The 20,525-nt window shown below is 33.5% G+C and overlaps 1 protein-coding gene across 1 annotated transcript; it reads left to right on the top strand.

The window, feature by feature from the left end:
• The first annotated feature begins 9,206 nt into the window (after nucleotides 1-9,206).
• On the top strand, nucleotides 9,207-18,112 carry LOC101623798 (chromosome unknown open reading frame, human C11orf58). The gene is made up of 5 exons (XM_004683013.1): nucleotides 9,207-9,416; nucleotides 13,930-14,013; nucleotides 15,242-15,302; nucleotides 16,053-16,162; nucleotides 16,963-18,112. Exons 1-5 carry the CDS (start codon nucleotides 9,354-9,356, stop codon nucleotides 17,191-17,193), a joined length of 549 nt encoding a protein of 182 aa, XP_004683070.1. The 5' UTR covers nucleotides 9,207-9,353; the 3' UTR covers nucleotides 17,194-18,112.
• Nucleotides 18,113-20,525: the final 2,413 nt, after the last annotated feature.

The raw sequence follows: 20,525 nt of genomic DNA, 5'->3' as shown, positions 1-20,525 counted from the left end.
CGCTGCTCCCCTCAGCAGTGTACTTCGTCGATCTGCCTGTTCTGCTCCCCCCACTGTTTTTGATCCCATTCCCCACTTCACCCCCATAAAATGTCTCTGGTACAATGCTGTTCATCATTATTATTATTTTCTTGTCTGGTCCATCATACTCCTGCTATGAGTGAAACCACCTGGTATTTTTCCTTGTCTTTCTGGCTTATTTCACTAAGCATGATCCCTCCACCTCCATGTTGCTGCAAAAGGCATGTGTTTATCTTTTGATTGCTGAGTAATATTCCATTGTGTATATGTACCACATCTTTTTAATCCAGTCTACTTTTGGGCATTTGGGCTGTTTCCATGTCTTTCCAATTGTAAAGAAAGCAGCAATAAATATGGGGGTGCAGCTCCTGGAAAATCCTTAAGAGCTAAAATAATCAAGAAGCTTTGTTAACTTCCTGCCCCTAAAAATCCTGGAATACAATTTTCCAAAAATAAACATCAAGATGTTGACCATATGTGTTTAAATCCTTAAAAACTAGACTTCCTTAAAAATTAATATCTTTTCCTAAAAAATACTTAAAAATTAATATTGGATACAGTACTGCTCTACTTTAGAAAAAATATATATAAATAAAAAAAACTCTAAAACACTGTATTCCAAGGTCTTAAAGGTGATTATCTTTTCTGGATGATGATATTATAAATGATGCATTTTAAATTTTGAATTATTTTAATTTATCTTAAATGTGCTACATCTTTATGACAAAGGAAAATACTATTTGATTTTTAAAATAAGTACCATTTTATTAGTTTTCAGTACATTATGTGGTTACTTCTTAAACATTCATATAGATGATTATATTTATTTGTGTATATAAGTAGAAAAAATCTAACAGATTTTTTACTCTCTTCACATACAAGAATAGTATTTTTTAATCTCCTTTGATCAGTTCTCCTTCCTTCTTAACCTAAAGAAATTTCACTAGAAAAGAAATAATTTGTGTTGACAAAATATCTGCTTTGTAAACATCAGTACTTGTCTTTGTCATTCTGATTTGCATTCTTACACATACTTCCCTTGAATTCCTTTCATTTTGAGGTAGATGGAAACATTTCACTTTATTTATGGTGGAATTTTATTCCAAAGGGCGGATATACCACATCTTGATGCAGTTTCCTATAGGTAGGCATTCAGGTTGCTTCCATGTTGTAGCTATTGTAGTGTTGTAACAAACATTGTAAAGTATATAGTTTTTGAGTTGGTTTCAGGTTCTTGGAATAAATATCCAAGAATGAGCTTTCTGGATTATGTGGCATTTCCATTTTTAGGTTTTTTATGGTAAATCCAGGTCATTTTCCAAAATGGTTTACAGATTATTTTTCCACCAACACAGTAGCAACTCCTCTTTCTCTGCATCCTCTTTAGCACTTGTTGGGATCGTTTTTTTTGTGGTTGAGGGCAACAGGGTAACACATCTGCTTATTTCAAAGGGGGTGTTTTGTGCAGAGATACAAATTAACAATTTATTGAAGGGTTCTTCTGTGGTTGCTGTCTTTTTCTTACTGGATTTTATTATTTCCTGAAATATTCTATTTCCCCTTGGCACATTTCATGTGCACACAGTAGACTATCTTTTTTAATATATTTTCTTTGGCTGTATAAGAACTTTTTAATTTGAGGTAATCCCAGTTACTTTATTTTTTATTTTCTTGGCCATAGTGGTTGAGTCTACAAAAATATCATTGATGTCATGAAATGTAAATTCAATATCTTCTGGTATATATTTTAATGTTCTTGGTTTTATACCTAAATCTTTAATTCATTCCCGATATATACTTTTGTGCATGAAATTAGAGAGCAATCCAACTTCATGTTTTTACATATGATCTTCCGGATTTACCAACACCATTTGCTAGAAACTCCTTCCCTCATGTGGTGTGGCTGCTTTACCATACATTAAGTATTGACATCTATGTGGATTTATTTCTATGCTTTCAATTATGTTCCATTGACTCAAGTATCTATTTTTAATTCCAGTACTATATTGTTTAATTACTGCTACTTTCTAGGATAGCTTAAGGTAAGGTAGTGTGATGCCTCCATTTCCCTTCTTTTCTCTAAGATTTTCTTTTGTTTTCAAGGCTTCTCATAGTTCCATATACTTTTCAATATTTTTTCTTCAATATTCTTTAAAGAATATTGTTGGTAATTTGATAGGGGTGGTGCTAACTTTATCTATTACTTTCATGGTTTTTTTCTGATCTCTTCTTTGGTTTCCCTATATTCTACCTATAAGTGAAACCAGTCAATATTTTTCTTTCTTCTTCTGACCTGCTTCACTGAGCATAATCTCTTCCAGCTCCATCCATGCTGCTGTGAATGACATGAGTTTATCTTTTTTGATTGCTGAGTAGTAATTCAATTGTGTATATATACCACATCTTGATGGGTGGGGGGCAGGGAGAGGGATTACACCTAAAGAAATTAACATTATACAAAAATGAACAATGATGTTAAAAAATATATTTTTTAATTTTTAAAAACATATTTATTACTTTAGATAAATTATTCATTTTGACTATATTGATTCTCAACATCCATGATTAAGGAATGACATTTTATCTCCTTATGTCACAATCAAAATTCTTTAATAACATATTATAGTTCTCATTGTATAGAGCCTTCATTTCATTGATTAGGTTAATTCTGAAGTATTTAATTTTTTTTAAGTAATTAGGAAGGAAATTACTTTAATTTCTTTTTTTCATTTCGTGTTTGTATATAAAAATGGTAAAAATGCAACAGAATTTATGTTGATTTTTATAAACTGACACTTTTCTGTATTCATATATTGTTTCTAGTAGATTTTTGGAGTCTTTAAGGCTTTCTATATATAACGTTGTACTATATGTATATATTTGCTATCTGAGTGCTCTATGTAAAATCTCAAATGCTGTGTTAAATAAAAATGGTATCGGGGCCATCCTTGTGCTTCCTTCATCTTAAAAGGGTATAATTACATATTGGCTGTAGGTTTGTGATACATCCACTTAATTACGTTGCAGTTGATTCCTTCTATGCCCATATTGTTTAGAAATGTTTTTTATCATAAATAGATGATACATCGATACATCTTATCAAATGCTTTCTTTGCATCTACTGATAGCATCGTATGATTCTTACCTTCACTTTTGTTGATGTAATATATTACATTGATTGATTTTTATATATTAATCCACTCTTGCACCCTTGGGATAAATCCCAGTTATCACGATATATAATCCTTGTTATGTATTATTGGATTCAATTTGCTGTATTTTATTGAAGAGTTTTGTATCAGTGCTTATCTGTGATTCTGCTCTGTAATATTCTTCTCTTGTGCTCTGTTGCCTGGTTTCAATGGTATGGTACTGCTGTCATCATAGAATGTATTAGGGAGTGTTCCTTCTTACTGGCTTTTAAAAATAACTTGAGCAGTGGCATACATTTCATCTTTAAAGATCTTATAGAATTTGCTTGTGAACTTATCTTTTTATTGCTGTCTCAATTCCCATGCTTGTGATCAGTTTATTCAACTCTTCTTTTTTCCTGGTGTAGTCTTGGTTAAAAAGTTCAGCCAAGTCTTAGTTTTGTTGATGTCTTGTGAATTCATTTTAATGTCTATTTCACTTGCTCTGCTTGCTTTTACTATTTCTTTCTTTCCATTAATTTTGCTCTCTTCCAAGTTGCTTTAGATATAACAGTAAATTGTTTGAGATTTTTTTTCTTGCTTTTTAATGTGGGCCTATATAGCAATTACCTCTCCTCCTAAGACTACTTTTGCTGCATCCCCTACATTCTTGTAGCTTGAATCATCATTATCATTTGTCTTGAGGTATATTTTGATTTGTTTTAATTTCCTCTTTATCCAATAACTTTTTCTTTTCTCTTTACAGTTGGTTTCTAACTTCATGACAATGCAATGTTAGAAAGAGTACTTGGTATGATTTCAATATTCACAGTTTTATTGACAATTTATCTCCTACCATATAGCCTATTCTTGAAAATATTCTACTCGCCTTGAAAAAAGTTGTAGTTGCAGCAGTTTTCAGGAGGAGTGTTCTGTAGATGCTTATTATGACTATTTGATTTAATTCCTCTGTTAAGGCTATTGTTTCCTTCTATTTTGTTGATCTATTCCAATTGCAAGTTGAGTTTTTACATCCCTTAGTACTATTGTGTTGTCATTATCTCTCTCTAGAACTGTTACTAGTTATCTTATATATATATATCTTGGTACTCTATTGTCTAGTGCATATATATTTACCAATGTTATGAATTTCTTCTTATTGTATTAATCATAATGTAGTGGTAATATCTGTCACTGACATTCTTTAATCATCAGCCTTTTTTAGACTATATAAGTATGGTTTTTCCTGACTTCCTTTTGCTATTTGACTGTAGGATTGTCTCTCAGTCGTTAAGCTTGTATTTAACTTTATTGATAAGACAGGTTTCCAGTAAACACAGAAGACTGGACTCTGTATTAAAATCCATTCAGCCACTCCATACCGTTAAACTAGTGAATTCAAGCCATTCACATTTAAGATAATTAACATATAAGTGCTCATTGCCACTTTATTTTTTGGGTTTCCTTTTGTAGTTTTCCTTTTTCGACATGTATTCCCTCTGCACTCCAATTCCTATTGTTCTCCAATAGTGCATCCTCTGCCGGAACCCAAATTCTGTGCAACCCCTTAACCAATAGAGTGCTGAGTTTTCAAATTTCCTAGTAACAGCACATACATGGTAGAGATTATATAGCTTAATACATGTAAAACATGTATTAAGAAGAAACTGGGTTCGGCTAAGTTCAGGTAAGTATTACCAATGTGTTTCTCAAATTAGTGGTACTAAAAATTTAGTCCTCAAATTAGCAGCCATATCTGGAGACTTTTCACAAATGTAAATTTTCTGACCTATCACAGTGCTAATGAATCAGAATCTCTGGTGTAGGAACCAACAATATAAACTTGAACAAAAAGTCTTCTAGGCAATTCAATGCAAACTAAAATTTGAAAAACTAAAGTGCAAATATATAAGATTTTCTTTCTTAATCTCTAGACTTACATAAAACATTAGTATACTCAGTGTTTTGCATACCTCATCTTTTGACACAAAACTACTGAAAAAATATTTGATTTCAAAACTGAAATCTGGTAACTTCACATACAATTGGATATTTATAATAAAACAGATAATGAAAAGTGCTGTGAAGAATAACAAGTGATCTGGAGAACTAGAACCTTCATACACAGATGGTAAGAATATAAAATGGTATAGTCATTTTAGAAGGGTCTACAGTTCCTCAGAAAGTTAACCATAATGTAACCATTTGACCCAGCAATTCCATGCAGTCATACAACCATAAGAACTAAAACCATCTTCACACAAGAATTTATACAGCTAAGTATCAGTATTATTCATAATAGCCAAAACGTGGAAACAATCCAAATGTCCATCAAGTGTCTGATAAACAAAATGTGCTATACCTATACAATGGAATCTTATTCTGTCATAAAAAAGAATAAAGTTCAAATATATGCTACATGAGTGAAACTTGAAAATTATTAAATGAAAGAAAGACCATATAACATATGATTCTACTTATATAAAATGGTTAGAATACTCAAATTTATATAACAAGATGTAGGTTGCCTACAGTTAGGGGAAGTAAGAGGAAAATAGACTGATTGTCAATGAATAATTAATTTGGGGGTGATAAGAATGTTATAAAATGATTGTGTTAATTGTTACAATGGTTAGAATTGTATAGTCAATTCTGTGACTATACCGAAAAATTCAACTGTATACTTTAAATAGCTTAATTATGTTAATTATATTACAATGAAACTATTATTTTCAAGCCCCAATTTGTCATCAATAATATATGTCAAGATATTATTGAGAGAAAATACATGATATAATAATTGATCCAATAGTAATAATCTAAACACTGAAAGTGAGGGAGAGAAAAACAGGGCAAAAGTAAAAGTGCTTAAGTCTTCAAATATATAAGGCATTTAAAAACACTGAAAAATAATGCTTTTCTTCTCAGTAGAATAAAAACTAAAATATAATCATGAATAGCATTAAAAACAAAGTGGATATCCTCCAAATCACTAGAAAAAATAAACTGAAGAAATTAAACTTAGATGTTAATTGTGGTTACTGCATAACTATGGTATTATGAGTGATTTTTATTTCCTCTTTACATTTTATTTTCTACATTTCCTAATTGGGTTTGCTTTTTTATGTGTGAGACTGCTTATCTTTGTGACTGGATTCTTCTTAATCCAATTTTATTTATGTTTTCAAATGATTAATTTTTAATAATTTAATATATTCAGGTAAGTTAAACTTAAACATATACAAAAAGCTTAGTGAAAAAAATATCTGCTTTTCAGAAAGACTGTCAGCTTTCCTGGAAACACAACCACCGTGGACTTCACAAATATTAGTTTCTTGGATACATTTGTGGAAATATTTTATACACTGATTCTTTTCTATCTTTTTAAATTAAAAATGGTGTAATATACAAAACTAGCAATAAAGGATTGATCATAACGATGTACAAAGAACTGATGAAACTCACCAAAAATAAACAACCCCATCAGAAAATGGAGCTAAAAAGACACTTCTCAAAAGAGGAAATGCAGATGGCCAACAAGCATATGAAAAAAATGCTTAACATCACTTGTAATAAGGGAGATCCAAATTAAAATTACAATGAGATACCACCTCACCCCAGTGAGAATGGCACATCTTAAAACAACCAGACTAGAAGATAGGCATCAACAACTTTGTTGAAACAATTTCATAACTATAAAAGCACTTAGCAAAGTGCATGGTGCTTGATTGATACTCAATAAAAAAATGTTGTCATTATGATTTCTGGAATTATTTTTAAGTATCAGATCTCAGATAAAAGCAGACTGTGTGTGTGTGTGTGTAATTCATCACATTTTATTTCTTTATATTTAACTATGCTCACCTATGACTACCCTTGGTTGAGAGAATATTAATGCAAGCACTCAAGAAACTTATGAACATCTACAACATGCTAAACAGTGAGTATATAAAAAATGAAGTAGGTGTGGCCTCTAACTCTAGAAATTACTTCAAAGTTCTGTTAGTCAAGATCTCCACTCCTTGTCTTTCACTACTGAAAGAAAGACACTGTTGAATTTCTGGAATTTATATGAGATAACACTCTGATATTACATAATTTCATACTTTCTGTATTAATTCAGAAAACAAATTGGCTACCCTGTGAGAGACATTCTGCTAGATAACGCTGAAACAAAAATTGAAGATAGGACAAAACAGGCCTAACTGAGGAAGGATTTTGAGAGTTTCACTTGGTGTAAATATTTTTTTACAAAAACAAGAATATTACCGAATTTCTGTAATCACATATGTACCTTTATCACACTGTATAATTTAATCCTTACCTATAATCTTCGTATATGAAACTGAATAAAATCTCATAAAATTATATGGTCTCTATCATATCCTATGTTTCTTGTTTTCTGATAACTTGAAGATTTAGCCATCCAGATTGAAACAATCCTGGTGAAGAAATAACAGACATGTTCACTCATTAATGTTGTCTGTACTTTCATCAATTAATAACATTAGAATGATTTAGTAACTAATAACTTCATTTATAGTTCTTTCTTATTTCATAATTCTTTTAGCAGTCTAAATTACCTATGCAGCCATTCTATTTTTTATTGGTAATAAAGTTAAGAGTTCTAAATTAAAGATATTACAGTCTGTGAAACTTTCCCTTTGGAGGTGACCTGTAGTCCATCATGTAACATTCTGTTAATTATCTTATACTTCCACTGATCTTTATATAACTTTTATAAGATCAGAGGTATTAAGCAAATATTTTTAATTCATAGTAATGAGCAAGCAACCACTTCCAAAAGGATACTTTTTATCCTGAATTTACTTACTTTTTTAAATTATTCTTACCATGTAATTAATAGATCAAAGTGCCCCTGATTCGTTATAAAATATGACCCTATCTGAGATTTCTTTCTCAAGTTATCCTAGTTAGTATTGTTATTCTTTGCTTCAAAATAAGGACAATTTGAATATCTGACTGCATAAATTAAAGAATTGTCTTTCACTAGTTCTGTAAATGGTTCGGTAATCCTCTGAATTCTAGGAAAGTAATACTATTTTTACACATGTAGTCAAACTATATTAATTGCTGAGTACAGATGCTAATTTAATTAAGCAGTAACAGGCAAATCGCGGTACCAAAATTTGCTGTCAAACCACTTACCTAATGTTTGCCTTAACAAAATCAAATTTCTGATCATAATCAGAAAGTGATGAAACATCTTAGAACTAGAGGTGATAGTTGCAGAACAAAGTGAATGTAACCAGATACCACTTAACTTTAAAAGTTAAATTGTTAATGCGAATTTCACCTCAAATACTCTTTCAAAGAATGTGGGGAAAATTAAGAGCTTTCGGGTAGACAGTCGTTCACTTTGTGAGGGCCTCCAAAGTACAATGCCCACACCACCAGTGAGATGGGAGAGGGTCACTCCCATTTCACACAAAGCCGTGTGAAAAGCTTACTGAATTCTCTCGGGTGAATCCTAGTTTAAACATAGCTAATTAACGAGCACTTAATACCATATTGAACTCGTTTCCATGAGCCTGGGAAAGCAGCAAAATACTCAGCAGAATCTTAAAGAAACCTGCGACTCTGATTATCCAGAATTTCCCTACCAGCAATAGGAAACCCAATAGGGTTGGAAAGCAGAAGCCATATTTTTGAAAGGTTTTTTTGTCTTAGAAAGGTGTAAGGATTCACTAAGCCTCAAACATTACACTCAAGCCTAGGTGATTAACTACGGCGGGTGTACGTATCGAAGGGGACGTTTCTCACACAGAAACGCGAAAACCCAGTCTAAGCTTCTTTCTGTGGCGACGAAGCTTTATACCAAACGCTCAACGCCATACCCACCCGCAGAAAAGCTTCACCCGCCGAAGAAGGCGGAGTCTCAGGGGGCACTCCCGCCACACAACGCGAACTGCACCGCTAGGCTTCATGGGAATTGTAGTTTTAGTCACACATAGATCTCTTGTTCAGGCCTGTACAGAGTGAGCCAGAAAACTACAACCCCCAGAGTGCTCTAAGGTGACGAGCGGTCACGGCGGTGACGACTGTGGCGGAGAAGGACCGGAGGATCTCTGCGTTCTGGAGTGGCGCTGCTTGGGCCGGTGGTAGATTGCAGGCTGCTGGCGCCAGGGCTGAGGAGAACGGGCAGTGGGTTCGGCATTTCCCGTCGGGATCCCCGCAACGATGAGTGCTGCCAGGGAGTCCCATCCGCACGGGGTGAAGCGTTCAGCCTCCCCAGACGACGATGTAAATAACAATGGCGGGGAGAATGAGGGTTGAGGCCTACTAAATGTTGGGGTAGGCCGGGAAGGGTGGAGGAAGACGGAGGGAGCGCCTGAGGCCGCTTGATTGGGGAGGGCCGAGGCGGGTGCAACCAGAAGAATGGAAATGTCTCCCTCCTTTATTTCGGGTCGAATGGTTTGGTGATGCCCACCACCTAGGAGCCAGCGACGTGCCTAGCGGTAGGAGATTCGAAGAAGGAAATCCAGGGCTGGTCGAGAAGTGAAGAGCTTAGTCAGGGGGTCACACTGCCTGTTTGCGGGCCGATGAGGCTGCTTTGTCGGGCCTTTCCAGTCAGCGTAGTGTCGGCAAGACCCTCCCTGTGAGAGGTTTAAATTGCTCCCGCGACTGTTAAGGTATTCGTGCGAATTTGAACAAATTCCGGCAGGCCATGATATTTGCAGTTTACTGTTACGCGTTAAATATACCTTCCACTGTATTATTAAGACTAACCCAAGACGGTATTAAACCGAAAAATTGTATCCAAGGGTAAATTGGTACTGACGCGTGGTGGTGAGATTCAAGACGTTGAGACCTAGAAGCCCGTTTTAAATGTCGAGTACCTACCTTTCTTCAGTCTCCTCCCCCACCCCTCCGGGCTCTCGTGAAGAGCAAACCATTTCTTCCTTAAAGTGACTCGTTAAATATTTATCGCTCCGCCAGTTGTTGGGAATTCAAAGGTGATTAATTAGGGTGGTTAGGCCATTTTGTATTTTTGTCCTAGCTCCTAGCGCAGTGTCCTGGAGACTGCAGTAACCAATAAACTTAAAACTACGTCCTTCATACGATGGATAAATGCCATGGGAACGCTGGTGGGGGAGTTGTGGGAGGGGGCACGGAGAGGTCGTTTTTTAAGGATGATGGATAGTAGCTAGTTTTTGTTGTTGTTGTTTTCCGTTACTGTTTAAAGCACTACCAGTTTCTGAATGTGTGTTCTCTGTAAAGCAGTTCGGTGCTTTACATGTCTTACTCTATGAGCCATAAAAGGCTCCCGAATACATGTAGTGCATCAGTCGAAGCATATGAGAGGTGTTACGACCCAGCTCTTTGGGTGGGTGATGGGTTTTTTACCGGATTAACTCATCAGGGAAATTGATTTTAGGAAATTAATCAAGATGAGCAGTCAAGATTTGGGGATGAGTGGTTATGCAGTGAGATCTGTTCCTGTTTTCTGTTTTTCCCTACCACGGCTGTTACTTTTTTTTTCTTGTTACTATGGTAACAGTACTTGTCAGAAGTTTGAGCTAGGATTTTGAATGATCTGGGTGCCATTTTCAAAGCAAATGCATTGTTTTTTCTCCTGCATTTAACGGTGACTTGATTGCTTGATGAAGAGACGTCTTTTAGTTTGAGAGAAGACCCTTGGTGATTGATATTAGCTAGTGTAACAGAAAGTTAAAGGGCATTAAGTAATTTTCGGCAGTTTCTGATGGTGTCACTTTAAATTATATGACCTTTAAGACCTTTTCGGATCCTATAAGCTCCTCTCTTTGAAGGAGATGGTTATAGGGCCTTGACCTTCACACACCATCTAAAAATGATTATGTTGCTAATTTTATATTCTCACCTGTGCTTTGGTAGTGATTCTTTTTTAGTCATTTCCTCCATCGGAATTTTTAAATTTTTTGCTGATAGCTGAAAGTTACCTTTGAGTACTTACTTTTCAGAGAAATTTAAAATGTATTTTTAAAATATACGTTGAAGTTGTAGAAAATTAGCTATTTACAGTATAGAATTGGTAACAGTAGGTAAACAGTTGGTAACTAATGAACATTCATTGCTTGTAAAGCACTGCCCACTGACCTCAAGTTAAATAAGGGTAAAAAAACATTTTAAAAGATAATAAAATGCTGAAGGTGCAGACATTTTAAAAATGGTTTCTCTATTTATGATGGAGTGGAGAAGTTAAAGCTGTCTTTTAACGGAGTAGGAGAATTGTAAAAGTTAATTTAGTAACTGGTGGAGTAGGAGAATTGTAAAAGTTAATTTAGTAACTGGTGGAGAACCAGTATTATCAGTCTTCTATGCATGTACTTTTCAGAATGCTTTGCTTGGGCAAGGAATTTGTCATTGTATATTAAGGTCTTTATAAGGAAGAACCAGAAGGACTTAATGATTAAAAAAAAATTAGGGTTAGAAGTTGTAAATAACAGGGTTATTTACATAAAGGCATTTGCTCCTTCAGTAAAGTTGAGAAAAACTTTGTTAGTTGCTCTGTTTTAACTTAATGCTATATATACATTTTTATATCTGTAGTTCATAAATTACTATCACATACTCCCATTTGATCATGTATAATATGAGGTGGAAGGAGCAGAGGACTAAAGGTGAGAGGATCAAAGCATGTCACTTAACCTCTCTTTCTCTGTGTCCTTACAGAGACTCTAAAGACAATGTAAGTTAAAAGTGATTTGTAAACTTTAAAAAGACTATGCAGTTCTTTAGAATAACAACATCTAAGACACTCTTATTGAAGCTTGCTATATATAGATAAGGAATTCAAACTAAGAAGTTAACGTTTCATGCCTGATCAGGCTCACAAAGAGCAAGTGATTTAGTAAGAATCATAACTGAAACTTTACTGGTGCTTTTTTTTTTTTTTAATTATATTGAGCCAATTAAGAATTAACTGGTCTATAAAAAGATATTACAAGATGACTTGTCTCATGGAAAGAAGATTGGGAACTTACATAACCAAAACCATGAGAGCATATAAACTCCCCACCAAAAGGTATTTAAAAGAACAATAAGTAGGTGTCCTGTGAGGTACAAATAATTTACCTTTCATTTCCATAGGAAAAATGATCATCATTGTTTCTTGCATATTCTTAGTCTTTTATGAATAATTTTCAGAAGTACAAGTGAAAAACTATTAAAATTGTAATGAGTTTAACCATAGCAAACCCAAATATGTATTCCACATTTTTATGATATGCATCTGAAAATAGCTGGCTGTTTATCACTTGTCATTTATGAAACTAAAATATTTAATTTCAGATTTCAAATCTATTTCTGTCATTTGTATCATGAATATATACTAGTTGAATTTTTCTAAGTACTTGCTCACAATTCTGATTTGAAAGGGGGATTCTTTTATTCCACTATTGGAAAACATTTTCATTTTTAGATTATAAGTTTGAGTGTGGTGCTAAATCCAATGAATGTTTCATTCTTCTAGTCACCTTTGTATATTACCTGCTTTCTCCACTGTCTGCTTACAAACCACTGAGTAAATTTTTAGAAAACAGGATGGATTAGGCTCTTATTGTAAAATATTGAATGAGGGTCTTCCTGTCAAGTGACTAAATGAGAATACCATATTTGTTTCTCAGCCCTTTCTCTTTTTTTCTCTTGTGGATTCTTGGTTTGAAAAAAGTCATTAGGTATTTCAGAAATAATCCAGACTCATCGTCTAAGAGTTTTGCATATATAACTAATTTTGCCTTCATCGTTAGTTTAGAATATACTAGCAATTGGCTTGCCCTCATTCACTTTCTTATTCTGCAAATAATTATGAAATGTCGGTTTTCAGTTTCTCATTTAATTATGTGTAGAAATGAAAATTTTGAATTTTCAACTGTATGGGAATGAAAATGGAAAGCTATGAATCCCTGAAAGCTAGAAGCATTCAACAAAGGAGTGATGTCTTCTTGAAAGATGGTATAATATTTTGAATATCATGATGAGGAAAACTGTTTTACCATCTTTCTGTGTTCTTGTTCACCTTTAACATAATTGGGAATACATCCCATATTTGATGGCAGGTGTGGGATATACTATCGATTCTGGTCCCCGTAAGACATGGAGGCAGAGGGACAGGACTCTGGCCGAGTCAGCCACATGCTTTGGAACCTGCTGCTTCCAGTCTGCAAGTTCTGTCCATGGAGAAATGGTGGTAAATGGTGGTCAAAAGAAAAGAATTAGAATGAAATCTTGCATTTGTTCCAAGATAAGAGGAGAATTGTGACCATTAGGATTCCATCATAATTAGATTTTTCAAAGGGGTTAGTAGAATCATTTCATAAGACAGACTGAATTTTATTCTGTACTTTTAAAAAACAATTTCTCTGTGGATAAGTAGAACTGCTCAGAAACACTAAAATTTTAGGGTCTGGTAGATTCTGATTGCTGTTCTGTCTAGAATATTGCTAAGCTTCAGCTAATAACTGTGGCAACTTTCTGGATTCAAAGTACTAGATGGTTTAGGGCCTTTCAAGGTTCCAGGACAGTAGGTCTAAAAGTCGGGTTCCCACATCAAAGCATCAGTAAGCATCACTTAGGAAGTTGTTAGAAATGAAATCCACATGCCCCTATCCCTGATGTACCAAATCTAAAACTCTTGGAGTGTAGTCTAGCAGTCTGTTTTAACAAGGCCTCTTGGTGATTTTGAAAGATGCAAACTTTTCAGAACCAGAGTTCTGACTGCAAAATAAAAAAGTGCTGCCTTAAGATAACAGAAAGTGGCTAATTTCTTTTCCAGCTTGGATCTAGCAATTGGGAGGCAGCAGACTTAGGCAATGAAGAAAGAAAACAAAAGTTCTTGAGACTTATGGGTGCAGGAAAGGTAAGCTTAATTAAGACAATATGCATTTATATCTTTTTGTATGAAAATGCCCTTTTTGTGTATTTTAAGTAAGAAGAACTGAATACACATGGATACCATTTTCCTGTTTTTTGTTTTTGTTTTTTTAAAGAAGTTTAGTTACTAATAAATGAGCTAGCTGTTAAGCATATGTTAACATTTTTTTGCTCACAAGGCCATCAGCTTTGATCTGATATATAGGCTGTATTTATAATTTGTAGCCATAAAGTATATTTCTAATCCTAGCTAATTACCATGAGTAATTCATTATTCACAGGTAGACCCACCTAAAAAATGTGAATAGATCAATACAAAATACAAAATTATCCTTTTGTATTAATAAGTTAATACAAAATATCAAATTATCAAAATAATTTGATGCCATGATGCTTATTTCATTCTTGTTAAAATGGAGCATCTTCTGCCATCTAAGCAGCAGCATATTAAAGCATTAATGCCCTTATATATCAAAGTAATAGGCATTAATGGCTGAAACTTTTTACTAGTATCTTTGGATTTGGAGATTGTATCTGCAAAATAGAAAAATTTGTGTTTAAGACTGCAATATCATTTGATTTCACCTTCACTCTTTTAATAATTATTAAATCAAAATAATTACATTTTACTTATTTACCTTATGAAACTTGATTATTAGCCATGAAGAGTAGATTGGAACTGATATATTGAGAATAATTGTGTAGCCTAATCAGTTCATGAGTGAATTAGATTTAGTTTTAAATTCAGTTCTTAACAGTTTGAAATTTAGTTGTTCATTGTAGTCAAATAAAAATGGTAAGTTTTCATTTTTAATATTTCAAAGGTAATATAGCATTATAAGTTATTTTTATCTACCCAAATAATCTTATTTGCATTCCTCCCATGAGATATTAATGAGGCATCAAAGAGAAGGTGGGAAAGGTAAAGCAATTCATGTAACAGATCTATTAGGGAAAGAAAATACATACTGATCTTAATTTTCTGGTTTACCTTCCATCACATTTATAAAGTCAATATAATGTCTTCTAGCCACTATATTTATTGATTCTGTTTCCCCTCCCCATCCCTGCCTTGCTAGAATGTAAGTTCCATAAATACAGGGGTAGGTCTTTTTTCTTCACTACATCCCAGAAACCTAGAATAGTGTTGGGCAAATAGACACTCTGTTATGTTAAATTAGTGGCCTCACTCTGATATAATTTCTGCTTTATAGAAAGAACACACTGGTCGTCTTGTTATAGGAGACCACAAATCAACATCTCACTTCCGAACAGGTAAGAAAGTAAAACACAAAAAAAGTTGAAGTGCTAAATTTGGAATATGAAATATTTGTACATAATTAGGGATAGTCTCAATTTTGTTTGTAACTGTATTATTGAAATATTAGAATTGAATTGTATGTAGAATATGCAAATATTTTACATCTATCATATAATAGTAAATGCTTTATTTTTAAGATTTTAGAGTATTTATCAATGATACTCTAACCAAGAAACTGATGATTACTGTCTCCATTTTTACTGATTCACTATATATTTTAATTTTGATAATTTATGCCTCATTTTGCCAATTTCAGAGTGTATAGAATTTTATAAATTATTTAGCATGCTCTGATACACTTGACACATTATACTGCTTTTTAGTTCATTTGGTCTGCTGAAAAATCACTTTTCTCTGATACAAAACTGATCTTTATCATAGATATTTGTAATAAACACCTAGATTGTATTTAATAAAATTTCTACACTCTATATATTTCTTGATACTGACCAAGAATATGTAGCATAAATGTTTTTCAATACTGTTGTAGATCAGAGGATTATTAAAGAAATTATCACAGATATCTTTTAATCTCTATTAAGTAACCACTGATGGTATAGAAACCTATCCACAGAATACATTGTAAAATTAGTCACAGAAAAGTCAACCCTGAAAATAATAGCATCTGTATTATGGGTTTTTTGTGTAATCAAATGTTTTTATTAATTTGACTGAAACATAACCAAAGTACACTGGACATGCAGGGGAAGAAGACAAGAAAATTAATGAAGAACTGGAATCTCAGTATCAGCAAAGTATGGACAGTAAACTATCAGGAAGATACCGACGACATTGTGGACTTGGCTTCAGTGAGGTAGTAATTAATGTATTTTCATTAAATGGGAAGATATTTCCCAGTTCGATAAAATTTGTGTTACATTACTCTAGCAATCAGGATTTCTGTGATATAGTTACTTAAAATATTCTGATAGGCCCAACTAGGTCTTTGTAGATAATGAACAGAGATATTTGATGAATGTTTCATAAATGTTTTTTTGATGCCAGCTTAATGTAAATACTGCTTGACTATTAGAGTACATCTTTAGTAGACGTGAACAATATACAGTTAGGATATTTTATGTAAATACTGGTTTAGGAGAGTTTCCTCATTTGTTTCCTAAGTCATTTCTTTTCCTATTATAACTACTAGTTAATTACTCCAGAGTAATATAATTTGCCAAAACATTGATAACTTTTCTATATCAACATGGGTCCATGGCTAAATTGCTTTATCTACTTCTAAAACATTTCTTTCAAGAAGATAAAAGATTGTAGTTTTCATACTAGGGGAGTGGGAACAGGTCAGTGGTTTTCAAACAGAATCCTACTCGAGTGTCAATGTATAGGTGTGGTGACATCATCTTTATAGACGTACGGTCCTACGCCTCAGTTGTGTTGTAAGGCAGTATTACCTCAGCTGAAAATAAAACCACGCATGAAAATGCCTGAATCCTTAGTTCTTGTCCACCTTTGATCATCATACAGTTCTAAGCTTGGTTTAATGACTAGGGAATAGACTTTTTTAATACTCTTACAAAAGTTAAGGTCTTTCCCAGTTTATGTGCTAGGCGATTGCTTTAATTTTAAGAAGAGCCTGTTGATTGGTGTTTTAAGGTAGAAGATCATGATGGAGAAGGAGATGTGGCTGGAGATGATGATGATGATGATGATTCACCTGATCCTGAAAGTCCAGATGACTCTGAAAGTGATTCAGAGTCAGAAAAAGAAGAATCTGCTGAAGAACTCCAAGCTACTGAGCATCCTGATGAAGTAGAGGATCCCAAAAACAAAAAAGATGCAAAAAGCAATTATAAAATGATGTTTGTTAAATCCAGTGGTTCATAACTCCCAAACACTTAGTCTTTGTATTAAAAGTAAGCCTTATTGTTATAATGCACAGTGGAGGACTGCTTATAGAGCACAGACCTTTGTATTATAATTTTTAAAAAGGCCCTTTTAAATAATTACAAAGAGTGTTTGCTTTCAGATGCCATGGGTTACACTTTTATGGGCATGACTATAACCATTTTTGTAAAGAGTAAGAGTTGTATAAAATAAGAAATAAATACAGTACTCAATTTCCTTTCATATTAGTATCAAACTTCTAATCTCACCTTTTTACCCCTTCAAATACAGTTACGGGGAGACATTTTTTGTTTGATAGCTGTTTCATATGTTTTGTTCATTCGTATTTTTCTCTTACAAAGTTTATCTGATACTGTGATGTGTTCATGAAAAATACTCTCATTTTATTTTGTTAGAGAACTATCATCATGGATATTTCTGCTGCCTAGTAGCAGTATAAATGTTGGCGAAAGATTAGGTACTTTACTCTTACTGATTCAGCTCTACTCTTTTGGACCAAATCAGCAGGAGCAAATATTTTCACACCTATTGGGATGAAGTTGCAATTGTCACATATTTGGAATATTATGCTCCCAAGCAGTCTTTACGTAATTTGAATTACACTGTGTTAGATTTTTGATAAATTTGGCCAATTTTTACAGAAATTATTTCTCTGGTCATTTGGTCTATTTAAAACTATGTAAAACTGGATTTTTTTTTAAGGTATTATGTGACCAAAGTTAATTTTCTTTTTAAGGCCTGAATAAAGAAAAAGCAGTTTCTCATACTTGGTTGTGATACCTTTATCCTCATTATATACCGATGAGGAACAGGCTTATTAAACTAAGAAGCTAAAACAATTTTTCACTTTATCCCAATGCTGTTTGCTATCTGATTACTAAAACATAGTCTTGCTTTCTGATTTTATTGCTTCTGTTGGGGTGAGATTAGATCTTCTATCTGCTGTTATGTTTTGGTTGATTTATACAGCACATTAACACAAGTTGCATTATAGTCTAGTCTGCAATCTTCAAATAATTGGGGTCCAAAATCTTAATGTTTCTAAGTAATGTGTTCAAAGGCTTGAAGTCACACCTGTTTGTTTGTTGAACTATTATACATCTAGAGATACTTAAGTATGTGTTTGATGTATTAGATTTTTAAAAATTATTTGTGTCAATTTAAAATTTAGAATGTTAGAGGACTGTAGGAGCTAGAACAGGTAATTTTTGGTTTATGCGATCCATCCTGAAATGTTTTTCATATCAGATACCAAATATTTGTTTTTAGGTTAAAGAAAAAGTTAATGTTTTATAATGTCCTTTACAGTACAAAAAATTGAGTCAGTGTATCATAGACAGAATATATGACATTAACCAGAATCTTGGTTTGAACAAGTCTGGCCTCAACAAATTTCAATTTGGCCAATGATTTTTCAGATATTTAGTCTGCAGAGTTCTTATTACTACTAATCTAGAGAGTGAAGGTTGGCTGACTTAAAAGAATGGAATAGGGAAAGGACAGTATTAATACATATTTTCATAAATTGTTTAAATATCCTGGGTTATTCATGGATCTGGTTTCTTATGTATAAATAGAAGAGACACCTTATAAAATACACTGGGTGACCTTTTTATTTCCAATAGAGAAATTCTCATTTAAATTAACATATATAGGAATTCATGTAATTTAGGACTGGAATAAATTTAGGTCTGACCAATAGATTATGATCTGTAAGTGGTCTGGTGTCCCAGCACCACATTAAACGTGGCTGTCTCTTAAGCATAAACATAAGGGTGTTCTCCTGACATACTGTCTTGATAGCCCTACTAAAGAAAATACTATCTGGGAAAATAAAAATTTTGTGCACAGAGACACTAAAGTGGAAAGTTTAATGAAAACTTTTGGGTAAGAAATTGATAATTTCTTAACTTTAAATACACTTATCCCAAGTGCTTACCTAGAGTAGTAATCTAATGTGTCTTTTTACTGAAAATATTTTCAGAAGCAGATTACAATTTTGCTTGTATTAGTAGATAATAGTCCTCTTAAACCTAACCTTTTAAACCTTGGAGAATTTGTGGTATAAAAGAAAGTTTGAAGAATTTGATAGTAAGCAATAGCTTAAAAGCAAAAAGATAGGTCACAATTTTTGAGTAAACTTGAAGGAAATAAATTTCATCTACATGGTTCAATCACTTCTTAGACAGTTTTAGTTACATTATCTCCACAAAAAACACATGGGATCTTTGAATATCTGAAAATAAGTGTATCCCTGAAAACACTAATTTAGAAATCTCACGTGACCATGACAGCTCTAACCCTTGCACACATTCAAATCAAGTTATCAGTCTTTTCAGTATTATTTTTGTCAGTGTCACAAATAAACCTCTCCCCAGTATCATACCTTCCTGGAATGCAGGATATTTCTGGAGATAACCCCAAGCACACATGTCGCTGTTACTAAAAAAGTGTTTACTAACACCAGATTACCTTCATGCTTTCTCAGTTTTCTCATTCTTAACTGTTTAAAACCTAGTTCTTAAGTGATATGCTTTTCTATTTGACTTAACATGTCCTTGCCTTCTAGCTTCTATAAGAGACACCTAAATCCACAACCAAAGGAAAGTGTTCCACTGTTGTAATCTCCAGGCTCCATCACCCTAATGATAAACCAAGGAACCATGGGTATAACTAGATCTCTCTGGGCCTATTTTTCTCCTCTGTAAAGTGAGGATAGCAATGTCAACCACCTTGTCACCTGGTTATTGTGAGAATTAGATAGAATTTAGCACACTGATAGGTAATAAGTGTTCAATAAATGCTAGCAACTGTTAATCCTTTGCATCATCTTGTGAACCTAGTGCTTTTCTTTGAGTCTTAAAGTGCTCAGTCTGTTGACCCTTTTTTGTCAGCATTTGTCTTCTAAGTTCCTAAATAGTTCACCTCTTATAAAAGCTATTGTTCCTTGGTACTATATATTTCAGCTGTAATTCTGTCTCTACATCTATATCCACTTTTAATAGCTTCTTTCTATTACTATTCTATTGCTCCTCAGTTCACTCCAATATGGTTTCCACATGGTTGATACCACTGTTTGGAAAGCTTTCAAAATCAATTCTCATTGTCCTGAAGGTTATTTTTCAACTTGTTCCTTGTTGACCTGTTAACAATACTTGGCATCATTAACCAGTAGTCTTTGAATGAATATGCACTCCTTGGGTACATGAAAGGGATTAAACAGTTTCCCAACCCTGAACATCCATGTGTAGTCTCTTAAGTTGAACTCCCTGAAAACTTTCTCCCATTACAGTGAAGAAAGATAATACCTT

Source organism: Condylura cristata, unplaced genomic scaffold, assembly GCF_000260355.1.
Source record: "Condylura cristata isolate star-nosed mole 26May11 unplaced genomic scaffold, ConCri1.0 scaffold00015, whole genome shotgun sequence".
NCBI lineage: Eukaryota > Metazoa > Chordata > Mammalia > Eulipotyphla > Talpidae > Condylura > Condylura cristata.
The sequence above is the reverse complement of the archived record's forward strand: the minus strand, read 5'-3'. Positions and strand labels throughout refer to the sequence as shown.